A 13,448-nucleotide genomic window follows, 5' to 3' on the forward strand; every position below is an offset into this window, starting at 1 on the left:
TATATATAAATTTTTATTTATTTTTTGTAACTTTAATACATTTTAATATAATAAAGTTAAATATAATGCAACATTTTCTTTTGGTCCACTGACCTCAGTCAAGCCCCACTCCCCTTCAAATTAAATTATTTTGGGCACCTCTGCTATAAAATGACAATCTTCTGTAATCATTTTTTATTCACTGAAAAAAATGGTGTTGGATTTAATTAATAAGAATATATAAGAGTTTTTACACAGAAATTGCTAGTCAATTTCACAGAAAACAGCAAGTAACAAACACATTGAATTAATATGGAAGCTTGTTTCCAACAAGGCATAAACATTTAAAAATTGAATTTTTCTCACAATACTGACTTTATATTTCAAAATTCAGATTTTTTTTTAATGCAATTTGAAAAAATGGAAATATAAGGGGAAAAGTCAGAATATTGTAGTTAATATTGTAAAATTCTGAATTTTTTATTAATAGAATTCTGACTTTTTTTGAGAGAGAGTTTTGTGAAAAGCCTGAATTGTGAGAAAGTTGCAGTAAAAAAATTTTCCCATGGTGGAAAAAGCCTTCCTTAAATTAAACATGAAATGTTTACGCAAAAAGTCTAAAAAAAAAGTCTGAAAAATACACTGAAAAAAATGATGTAAAAATTTTCACTCAAAAAGTTACAAAAAAACAGCAAGTAAAACATTGAATTACACATTACATTTTTAAGTCAAAAGGCTGAAATAGTATTTTCTTGTCAAATGCACTCCAATAATCTTTGTTTTATTTGCTTCTAAAACGCATGGTGAAGCAGCTGAATAATCTGCCGCTCGTTTGTTAAGCCATAGGGAAGAGCGTCACCATGCCAACCTCGCCTCCAGCGACCTGTGACCTTTAACTCGACCGTCTGACGTGAGCTCGGTTCAAACACAGCCACGTTTGCTTCCAGTTCTCAGGACACATCTTCTTTTGTCATTAGCATTTTTGTTTTAACATTTTATTTTTTTGCATTGAAATGCAATATAAGTACTTTTTGAAATGTTTTAATAAAATAAAAAAAATGTTTTTTTTTTTTTTTTAACGATTTGGAAACAAGAAGCAATGCAAAGGAAGACATTGAAAAAAGGGTTATTTATTTTTTATTTGTATTTATATATATATATAATTTTTTTTTTTTTTTACTTTAATACATTTTAATATAATAAAGTTGAATATAATGCAACATTTACTTTTGGTCCACTGACCTCAGTCAAGACCCCCCCCCAACTCCCCTTCAAATTAAATTATTTTGGGCACCTCTGCTATAAAATGACAATCTTCTGTAATCATTTTTTAATCACTGAAAAAAATGGTGTTGGATTTAATTAATAAGAATATATATAAGAGTATTTACACAGAAATTGCTAGTCAATTTCACAGAAAACAGCAAGTAACAAACACATTGAATTAATATGGAAGCTTGTTTCCAACAAGGCATAATAATTTAAAAATGGAATTTTTCTCACAATACTGACTTTATATTTCAAAATTCTGATTTTTTTTAATGCAATTTGAAAAAATGGAAATATAAGGGGAAAAGTCTGAATATTGTAGTTAATATTGTAAAATTCTGAATTTTTATTTTAGAATTCTGACTTTTTTTGAGAGAGAGTTTTGTGAAAAGCCTGAATTGTGAGAGAAAGTTGCAGTTAAATTTTTTTTATTTTTCATCCCATGGTGGAAAAAGCCTTCCTTAAATTAAACATGAAATGTTTACGCAAAAAGTCTAAAAAAAAAAGTCTGAAAAATACACTGAAAAAAATGATGTAAAAATTTTCACTCAAAAAGTTACAAAAAAACAGCAAGTAAAACATTGAATTACACATTACATTTTTAAGTCAAAAGGCTGAAATAGTATTTTCTTGTCAAATGCACTCCAATAATCTTTGTTTTATTTGCTTCTAAAACGCATGTTTAACTCTTCACTTCTAGGACGCGTGTCGTTCTATCTGTGGTGTGTTTCTGAACGTTGTTGTGTTGTCAGTGCTGCAAGTAACAGGATTAAACGCTCAGAAGCTGCAGGTGAACGGCAGGTTGTGAACTCGTTTGTCCATGTGAGACTGGAGAAAGTGCTGATTCGAGCTGTTTTGCACGTGTGTTTTCTCTCAGATGAGGTGTGTGTTATCAGTGAAGATCTCCTCGCGCTCTGAAAACATGCATGAGCCTGCCTTCATCAACATACTGTACGTGATGAATGGTCTTACAGAAAGTGTCTGCTTTTGTGATGTTTCTCTGGTTTTCGTGCTGCGTTTGGTCGGTTTTGTAGCTGTAGGTTTGTGGAGGAGGTTTATCAGCAGAAGAAACGCTCCAGATAAACAGAGAGAGAGAGCGGTAATCAATACTTATCTTTCTCGTAGATACAGACCACAAAAAGAAAAAGGAGAAGAAAATCTGCCAGCGCAGACAGACTCAATGCTTAGGGTTGTTTTTAGTTGCACTTCTCAATCACTTATTTAAAGGCTTCAGCTGATGGATATAATTAGATTTAGAGCTCGACCAACAATGTTTTTTCAGAAACCAATACTGGTGTCTAGAGGCTTACAGATGACTGACTTCATATAATGGAGAATTAAACGGAGCAATATGTCACTAAAATAGCCCATTTAAAAATGTGTGGGCAAGCAATGCCCCTGCTGTGATCATTTTTTGCTCTTATTGCCAAATCTCAAATTGTCCAGGTCATACCCAAAATCAACAGAAAAAAAATATTTTCATGCATTTCATAAAGAAATTGTCCATTTTAGAGCCGTTATAAATTTTGCCCATTTTTTGTGACATTATTTTCATAATTAATTTCACTTTTGGTCAAATGAACATTTTGCAGATTCTGTAAACTTTTGACCTCGACTGTAAATAAGACCAAATGAAAAAGTGATGATAAAAAATATTTTAAAATGTATAATAATCATTGTATTTTAGTATATTTACTGTATTACAGTAATACATTATGTTCAGTTACCTTTGGGAATAACAGGAATTACAAAAAAACACTGGAAAGTTTTTTGATCAATTGCTTGTTTTCCACAATAGCAAGTCACTTATTCTTAGTATTAAGAATCAATGTCAACTTTTGAACTATTATTTCCTCTTGTGGACTATATGTAAAAATCTTTTATGTGAAATATCTTATCCAGGTCAGTACTAAATAAACATGCATAACATGCATTTTGTATGATCCCTCTTATTTTGGTAAAATAATTCACATTTAGCATATTCTGTAAACTTTTGACCTCAACTGTAATTGAAATATTTTGTATTTGATAAAATGTATTTAATTAAAGTATATTTTATTTTTACTTGGTTTGATTTCATTAAAATAGTTTTAACTGATTTAATAAAATAAAAAGACAGTACAACAATATGTACAATTACTTTATAATTCAAATATTATATTATTGTTTTGCACCACAATGCATCTAATGCATAATAAAAAAAAATATATATATTTTTATGTGTCTTAATGGTCCTATTTTCTTTCGTATTTGCATAATTTTCCTTTTGATTTGAGGTGAATGAGCTGGACAGGTTTCTGCGTCTGGTGGATGTGAGTTGAAGAGCACAGGGTCATTGGATCATAGCATCATCTGTGCAGCGAGGCCAATCAAAGAGTCACAAATATTAGCAAAATAAAGACCCGTTCACACAGTCCGAGACAAACTGACCTGAATTCATTCATTTTCACTGTGAGTTCAGATAACTTGATGGAGAAGTTCCTGGTTGCATATGAGACCGCTTTGCTCATGTTCAGGGCCGTTATGGATGGGCTTGTATATGTTGATGTGTGTTTGCGTTTGCAGCACGTGCAGCCTCAGCGTGTGTGTGTTTCATGTTTACGCTGTCTCTCTGAAGGTCACTGATGTCACGAGTCTACATTCCGCCAGTGTCAGAGTCACCGACACCACAGCTGAGCTCCGCTTACATGCACATGCACACACACACACTCACTCTCGCTCTCTCTCTCGCTCTCTCTCACGCTCTCTCTCTCGCTCGCTCTCTCGCTCGCTCTCGCTCTCGCTCTCTCTCTCGCTCTCGCTCTCGCTCTCTCTCTCTCTCTCAGCATGTCGCCTTCAAGAGTTTCTCAACTGCACCAACAGTCAAAAGTTTAACTGCTTTCATGATCTTACCCTGAAGTCATCTTATTTCTAAGTAAAGTTTGTTTATTTTAATGGATTGGTTGTAGCAGTGAAGAAGCAAAATCACAAAATGAAAACAAAAAATGTAACAGATTATATATTTGTGTTTTTTCTTTTTGTAATTCCTATTTTCTCAGAGGTAATTAAACCATTTTTATTGATCGTTTTATGATTTTTATATTTTGAATGATTATTTTATTGTATTTTATTTTATTTTGCACAAGGTAAAGGCAGTACAACAAATACAAAAAAAAAATCATCCCTCTGAGAAAAAGCTTTTATAATTTAAAGTTTGCAGCTAAATGTTCTTAAGTTTTATGAAACCGTTTTAATGAAGCCATTTTTCTTTTAGATTTTGCATCATTTTCCTTTTGATTTTGGGTGAATATGACCCAGACACATAATTGACAGGTTTAATGAGCTTCATCTCAACTTATATATTTAAGAAGTATAATTATAAATTATACAAAATATAATTTCATATTAATTTATTTTGACTCTGGTGTGAAATATGAGCCAGATTTGTGACTGACAGGTAAGATTCACTCAGTCTGTCCAGCTCTGCTCTTGGTTTGCGTGTTTTCCATGTGTTCCCGGATCTGGAAGGTTCCCAGTGGGAATTGTCCCCTGCACACATGCAGTCAGTCGCTCAGAGTCCAAGCGCCGCTGTCATCTGCCGTCTCCTGTGACCCGACCGCAGCGGGAAGCTTCGTCTGATATTACGTAACCGTTAATGGCTGTGTTTATTTTAGCCAGCGAGTGTCGCAGATACCACGGCCTCACGCTTTAATGACATTCACAGCCCTGTTACGCATCCCTGCAGATTACTCAGCAAAACAGCCTTAATATCACCGGAATACTGCTGTTCAGTACAGAACTGACACAAGAATACATACAGCATTTTCATCTCATTTGAATCTAATTTAAATAGGAAAATAATATATAAGAATAGTATTTGTTTTCTTGTGAACTGCTTTTCCCAAACCAAAAAGAAAAAAAAAGCTCAGAAAGACAATGCATTTTTTATGTTTAACTTTTTCCTTCAGATATTTCTCCTGAAGTTTCTTAGTAGAAATAAAAGCGGACCCAAATGATTCAATAGTTGTCATTCGGTGACCTGTGGAGAAATGTTGAGTTCATATTGAGACTTCTGAGATTCAAAGTCTGCAATCAGAAGTCAGTTTGGGATCTCTTCTGAAATGCATGCAAGGTTGGGGTTTCCACAGTAACAATTCATAGCTTTCAGTCAGGTGACCGGCTCGAAGACCTGGAGGGCAAAACATTAAAACATCAAAACACTGCAGCGCAAGCCTGTCAATTTTCCATCTGTTTCCAAGCCGCAAATATTTAGATCACATCTCAAAAGAATAAGATATGTGAACAAAATGCAAGTTTTGGCCATTTGTAATCCATATGAAGCACTCGCCGCAGTATTTCACTAAACTAAACAGCGCGACAAAATGTTAACATGTTAAATGTTAATGTATTTAAAACAGTGATATTAAAAGATCAAATTGAAATGAAATAATGTGTGACAAAATATTAATTGCTGCAGTCTATTTAAGTGTTTAATTAATTTGAATGAATTATTAAATGTTAAAATGTATGTATTTAAAATATATTTAATACAGCAATTTTTAATATTAAAATTATGAAAAAGTGGTTTGAATGATTCAATGATTTACTCCTAAATACTTAATTTGTTTCATTACGGGATTATTCTGCGTGTTTGAACAAATCTCTTGAATCAATGATTCAGTGATAAATAACATTGTCGCCACCTAGTGGAGAAACAATGCAATCGACACAAACATTATTTGAAGCACCAATTACTTTCAAATGCCGGAATTTGCTCTATTTTGATCGCAACCATGTGGTTGAAAAGACTTGTTTGTGAACGGTTTCTTACCTAAACATGATAATTGCTCTTTGTGTCAGCAGCAGCACAAACACAGATTTGAATGTTCCGGTATGACTTTTTTAAAGGTTTTACTTTTTTAAAGGTTTAATAGACACGGGTGAATCGTTGTCATTTAGAAATGAGATTGCGTGGGTGTTTGAATCGAGATTGCCATCTTTTAATGATTAATTGGCAGCTCTATTTCAGTGTTTTCTTTTTAATGGTTTTCTATGAGAAACGATTTAATGTGAAACTTTGCGCATTGCATTTATATTCTAGGTTCATCTGCTATGATCAGTAAGGTGTGTACTGAATTTCATCTTTTAATGTCAGCGTTTTACTACATTAATGCAAACTGGCGGTCAGTGGAGCAAAGCCTAGTTTTGCCCTCCAGGTGGGCGTTGGGTGTGAGGTCATGTGAAAACTATCAGTAAGTCATCTTTATGAAGGCAGCATCAATTCACACGCTGTACGTTTAAGAGTTCAGGACATCACTGTCCTGATAGATGAGCTTTAGCACGGCTCCGTATAACGTTACGACTCTAATCCGGTCGGGATTTGTGTCGGATCACTCTGGTTTGATGTTTATTCCTGTGTAAATCCCACCCACTGAAGTCCTGTGAACTCTAATGGCAAATCTCTGCTGTTTTACAAGTCATATTAGCATAAGATGATGATCATTTCTAGTTAGAGTATTAAGATCTGTGTTTGCTAAGCTAACCCTCGAGACTCGAGCATTGATATTGATGATGCATTTGATTTCTTTCCCCCATGAGTGTTTTCGGGAAGCGCCTGGTTATTGAAATCAGTGTTTGTTTATTTAGGAGAAATGGATATTCATGAATGTGGGTCTCTGAGGGTTTAAGCACAAATTGTTCCATTTCCTCAAGTTTATTTGCTTTGCTCTGAAAAAGCAGAGCGAATGTAATACCCCACTGAGAGTGTTTCGTGTCACATGTCTTTGTAGCCTTTGCTCAGTTTCTAGTCTTTAAGGAACATAGATTTTCCGTCAATCACTGAAACGCAGAGGGAAGCAGCAGTGACGCACAGACGACCACAGTTCATGTTAGATATCTCTTATTCATCTGATCGATTCAAGAAACTGTGCTGTTCATGCGCTGGTGCTTATAATTCTTGATGCAGCAGGAAACCGACCGCAGGAGACTCAAAAACTAACTTTTTAAATTGGTACAGCATCTTAAGCAAGCATGGCATGAAGTGCAACACAACAGCCAAAGTCTGTCTGTTTGTGCGTGTAAACCACCAATTAAAATCAGGTCTGATATTTTCTGAAAATTAGTGTTTCTTAAAGTGCCCCTATTATGGGTTATGAAAGGTTCATATTTTGGTTTTGGGAGTCCCCAACAACAGGTTGACATGCATGCAAGGTCAAAAAACACTTTCATTGTCTTATAATATGCATTTATTTAACCTTTCTTGCTCAACGACTCATTTATCCAAACCCCTCCTTTGCGTGACGCTAATCTGCGGCGATTGGTCGATTTCATTGCATCTCTGATAAAGCAGCGTTTGTGAGCGCAGTGCTGCTTTGTGTACAGCGTTACCGGGGAAACCGCTATTTTTACGCTCCAAAAGCGACACCTAGTGGCAAAGAATGAATGTGCATTTTCATTCAGACCAAAGCGAAAAGACCAACAAGTGGGTGGGCAATATGCTAATGTTTCATGTTGACGTCAACATGAAACGGCTTGGGATTTGTTTTAAAAACGACTCGTTTCAATGATTCAGAGTCGACTCTTTCTTTTGAGAGACAATAACTTTATGCACGGTGCACTTTCAGATTTAAAACTTTGCAGGATGTTTTCATTCACTTAGAGCTGTGTTACACTGCATGAAAGGTAATTTTCAAAAATCCATAATAGGGGCAGATTTTAGAATTTTAGAGTGTTGTGTGGTCGTCATGGTGTTGTGTGGTCGTTATGGTGGGTTGCCAGGGTGGTGTTATGTGGTTATTAGGTGCTGTGGTTGGTTGCCAGGTCGTCAGTGTGTTGTGAATGCTTGCTAGGTGTTGTTATTGGTTGCCAGGGTCTTGTGTGGTTGCCAGGGTGTTAAGTGGTCGTTAGAGTGCTGTGGATCATTGCCAGGGTTTTTTGTGGTCGTTAGGGTGTTGTGGGTGATTGCCATGGTTGTTGGGGTGTTGTGTGGTTGGTTGCCAGGGTGTTATGTGGTCGCTAGTGTGTTGTGAATGGTTGTAATGTGGTTGTTAGTGTGTTGTGGTTGGTTGCCAGGGTGTTATGTGGTTGTTAGGGTGTTGTGAATTGCTGAACGATTAATTGAAATCCAACCGAAATTGCGATTTGGCTTGATGCGACTATTGAATAGCAAAGGCTGCGATTTTTAATGAAACAAATATATGCACCGCGCCAGTAGTAAAGGCTGCTCATCTCTGCAAGCGCTGTGAGTTTATAGCGTGCATCTGATTAAGCAACACTCTTCTTATAACGCGGAAGTAAGCCTATGGGCGAGACGTCTGGTTCATTAGCCGCTATAGGTAAATAATGAGTAGAATAACAACGTGCAGTAAACTGTAAAACTGTTTGCACTACAAACCAGTGTGTTCATAATTAAGATAATACGTTAAAATAATATGGTAAGACACACCAATTTTCAATATCAAGCAGCAAAACGAACTGTTTTGTACAGCTAAAAATAGCTGGACGCGAATGAGACCGGAAGCTAGACCCATAGAATTTACAAATGGCCCATTATTACTGCAAGAAAAAGGTGGATAACATAATTTTACTCCCAAACATCAGTCAAGTGTTTTAAAACAACTTCATTTTCTGATCTGATGTGGCTTTTTATTACAGAATATAAATATATTCTATACTGCAATAAAGGCTATGTCGATTAGCATTGCTTTATAAATTGGCTTTATTATGAAAATACGTTTCTAGCTGTTTTTAATTCAGTCACAGCGATAGCTAGATACCTTTGCCCATATTAGGGATTTTCCATGGAACGTTCTATTACTTCTGTGATGCATTTGTGGAGTTTCTGCGCGAGGGCGCCCTCTGTAGTCCAGTATGAATGAAATGGACATTTTATGTGTTTAGCACTCAGTTCTATAAATAGGCCATACATAGGAAAAATAATACTTCTCTCTAAAGAAAAACATGATAATCCACGGTTTTCTCCAGTGTATAGAAGTGTGCAGGAGTTTTTTTTTTCTTTCCCCACAGTGGATGTATAAAAGTCTCATATTTCATGTTAAAGACATGGAATCCATTTTTGATTTTACATACCTCCTGATAAAAATTAAGAAATTACTGTCAGATTTTTATCATAACAGTTTCGTATGATAAATGATAGTTATATAGGCCTGTATGTTAACAAGTAACCTTGCAGTTTTCTGTAAAACAATCGTTTTCTGTCAAATAAAATTAGTATTGTTATCTTATCATTAATTTTTATCTAATTATTATACTGTTATTTTTTTTTATTAATTTGTTTTAAAAAATCGCATTTAAATCGCAATTTTAAACAGAAAAATCGCAATTCGATTTTTTCCCCCAAATCGTGCAGCCCTATTGTGAATGGTTGTAATGTGGTTGTTGGGGTATTGTGTGGGTGGTTGGGAATTTAATTTCAACTTAAATATACCACAACCTAAACTTGCCTCAAACTTTAGCTCTGTAACTGTTCCTTCAGTTAATGCAGATCTAGCTTATAAAGCACAGTCACTCATCTCATGAATATTCAGCAGTGTGAATGATAGGCTCCTCCCACTGCAGGGCTGTCAGTGTTTGTGTATATCCTCATATGATTTGTGTGAAGGGCCGCAGGTGTCTGTTCACCTCTCTCTGCCAACAAACACCAGACTTACTGAACTCAAGATATTAGCTCTTACCTTTGCCACCTTCATACACAGCCACTTCTCTCCATCCAATTAATTCACTACATGAAACTACATTTTTCTTGAACAGTCTTTTTCTCATCGAACGTCTCGTTGCATGCTGAAATGCATGAGTTGAACTCTGTTGTTCTTGCATGTTAACAGCAGCTCCTGCATTTCTGGAACGAGTCACAGAGAAAAATAGATCTTCAGCGCCACCTTCTGCTCATTTATAAAAGATACTTTTGCTTCCACAGGTTGGGCTTCATCCATGCACCACGCATCACGGTTTCCACAAAAATATCGGGCAGCACAACTGTTTTCAACATTGATAATCAGAAATGTTTCTTGAGCGGCAAATCAGCATATTATACTGATTTCTGAAGATCATGTGACACTGAAGACTGGACTAATGATGCTGAAAATACAGCTGCGCATTACAGAAATACATTACATTTTTGAAATTTTAATATTTTACATTACTGTTTTTACTGTAATAAATGTAGCTTTGGTGAGCAGAAGAGACTTAAAAATCATAATGTTTCCAAACGTTTGATCAACTTTTATTTTATTTTTCATTCATTTATTCATATTAGTACCTCTAAATGTTTTCATCAGCTGGTAATGGCTCTTCATGAGTATAATCACTATAAAATGATTTTTTGAAAGAAAACTAATAATAATTTCCTTTTCTAGTAATCACATATGACTGAAAACGTGCAAGTTCTTTGCAAATCCTGATTCATGAATTACCCACAACCGCTCCAGTTTTTTTCAGACTTGGACTCTGACTGATTTGGGTTGTTTTTCATTGTGTTTTCTCAGAGGACGTCTTGGCGAAGGACGCTGGAGAATGTGCAATATGTCTGGAGGAGCTGGTGCAGGGAGACACCATCGCACGCCTGCCCTGCCTCTGCATCTATCACAAAGGGTAAAGCTGCTCGTGAGTGAGTGTGTGTGTGTGTCTCAGACGTGAGTCTGTTCTATTACAGTAATTCTGCTTTTCCTCTAGCTGTATTGATGAGTGGTTTGAAGTGAACCGATCGTGTCCTGAACATCCTTCAGATTAACAACGCCTCGCGCACCTTTACACAGGTAACACACATTCACAAACCTGAAGCATGAGAATTCATATGTGACCCTGGAGCACAAACCCAGTCATAAGGGTCAATTTTTGTGCTCCAGGCTCACATATGCATATATTAGTGACTTATTACAGATCTAATACACTTTTGTGGTATTTAAATGCATGTGTTTTTAAATCAAAATTTACATCTTTTTTTAAAATAAACGGGGTATTTTTGTAAATCCTCAGCACACGTTAAATAACTTGTTAGTATAATGTCTCATAGAGGTTAAATGCATTGCAGATGCTGTAGTTTTATATCATGGTAATATTACATTTCATGATATTACACTTTTGAGAAAAAAAATGGTACTACACAAATTAGGGATGCTCATTTCGGTTAATTTTCCTGACCAACAACTGCTGCTCGTTATCCGAACATTAACCGTTAACTGATAAAATTAGAATAATAAATTTGTATTAAAAAAAGAATGGACAAGCATCTGTGATGATGCATTAAAAATACAAACAAATATTATATTTTAATGTGCATACAGAGCAACAACAAAACCTGGATTCACACATCCTCAAATTATCACGCACCAGCAGCGCTTCTGAGAACAGAGAAACAGAATAAAATAATATAAATTAAAGAATAAAATAAATAGGCCTATAGCTATATCAAATAAAAAATTAACAAATTAAGATGACAAAACTAAAACACACACTGAATCCTGTTAAGCGCTTTGAAGAACGGCATAGTCGTTTTCCCGTCAGACATTAAAATATATAGCAGGCCTACCTCAGTGTACGTGTCTATTTTTATTTTATTTTTTTAAGTAACATGTCGACATACGGATAGACTGATGTGCTGCCTGCTAACTGTTAGACCCGCAGCAAAAACACCATCACAAAAATCCTGTCTATTTACGGTTCGGGACTATTCATCCACTGGTCATATGTTTCTATTCACGGCGTGTTTGCAGCAGCGTTGAGCAATACAGCCAATCACAGACACATCTGTTGACTTCACGAACACAATCCACTCTCCACCCAAAATGCTAATGTTCTGTGAAGTTCTACATGTTCGCGAATTCTCTTATTAAAACAAAGAAAGTGTAGACATGATGTAAATAAGAGATTAAAGGGATAGTTCACCCAAAAATGAAAATTCTGTCATTAATTACTCACCCTCGTGTCGTTTCAAACCCGTAAGACCTTCGTTTATCTTCGGAACACAAATTAATATATTTTTGATGTAATCTGAGAGCTGTCTGACCCTGCATAGACAGCAACGCAACTGAAATGTTCCCAAGTCCAGAAACATAGCAAGGAGATCTGTAAGAGAGGGAACTGTAATTCTACGAAGCTACGAGAATACTTTTTGTGCACAAAAGAAAAAAAATCGACTTTATTCAACAATTCTGCTGCGTTCAAGTCCTCCTGGGACGTTCGTACTTACGAGTTGACAAGTCATAATAACAACGTCAGGTGCGTTCAAGTCACTTTGGTCGGAACAATATGGCGATTGAACTTTTTTCCATAAAATTCAACGATTTTTTTAAAGCTTTACATCTACAAAATGATGAATAAAGAATGTGCATCATTGTGTTTTTGCTTTTTTCTGTTTTATTCGATTTATGAAGGTGATGTAAACTGAATCATTATGTTCTTTGGTAATTATACAATGATATAATATTTTGTATATGTAACACACAGTTTTATTTTACATTACAAAAAATTAATCATTTTATTAATTTCAACAAATTTACCATCAATACAGATGCTGCATATCTAGTCTTTGATGCGTATTGCATCCGACACGTTTTCTCACTGACACGCCCCCAACTCGGAAACCCGGGGCTTAAAGAAAATTTCGAGTCTCCCATTCGTAATAACGACTTTGTGGTGGCGTTCATGTGCATTCAACTCGTAAATACGATCTATCCGACATGACTTGAAAGCACCATTCGTCTCCTCCGCATCACCCTGGTGCCATTTTGGAAAATATCAGCTGGACATAAACAGCATATGCTGTTCTGTGTCAGAACGGTTTCCTACGTTGTTGTGATTTGATCTGAACGAAAACAGTGTATCCGTGTGACGCAGCTGACACAGAACAGCATACACTGTTTTTTTTTTCCTTTTGCACACAAAGTATTCTCGTAGCTTCGTAAAATTACGGTTGAACCCCTGATGTCACATGGATTATTTTACCGATCTCCTTGCAACATTTCTGGACTTGGGAACATTTCAGTTGTGTTGCTGTCTATGCAGCTCTCAGATTCCATCAAAAATATCTTAATTCAGGGCTGTCCAAACTCGGTCCTGGAGGGCCGGTGTCCTGCAGAGTTTAGCTCCAACCCTAATTAAACACACCTGAACCAGCTAATCAAGCTCTTACTAGGCATAGAAACTTCCAGTCAGGTGTGTTGAGGCAAGTTGGAGCTAAACTCTGCAGGACACCGGCCCTCCAG

At 35.8% G+C, this 13,448-nt stretch overlaps 1 protein-coding gene across 1 annotated transcript in view; it reads left to right on the forward strand.

Moving 5' to 3' along the window:
- The window catches only part of LOC107565292 (E3 ubiquitin-protein ligase ZNRF2-like), a 59,701-nt gene that overhangs the window by 40,091 nt on the left and 6,162 nt on the right, over window positions 1–13,448 (forward strand). Inside the window, exons 3-4 of the mRNA XM_016250510.1 lie at window positions 10,731–10,836; window positions 10,918–11,000. Of these exons, the coding sequence (XP_016105996.1) occupies window positions 10,731–10,836; window positions 10,918–10,975 (164 nt within the window). The 3' untranslated portion in view covers window positions 10,976–11,000. The remainder of the gene's footprint in view (window positions 1–10,730; window positions 10,837–10,917; window positions 11,001–13,448) is intronic.

The sequence above is a fragment of the Sinocyclocheilus grahami genome, unplaced genomic scaffold (genome assembly GCF_001515645.1).
Source record: "Sinocyclocheilus grahami isolate Dianchi unplaced genomic scaffold, SAMN03320097.WGS_v1.1 scaffold992.1, whole genome shotgun sequence".
Lineage (NCBI taxonomy): Eukaryota > Metazoa > Chordata > Actinopteri > Cypriniformes > Cyprinidae > Sinocyclocheilus > Sinocyclocheilus grahami.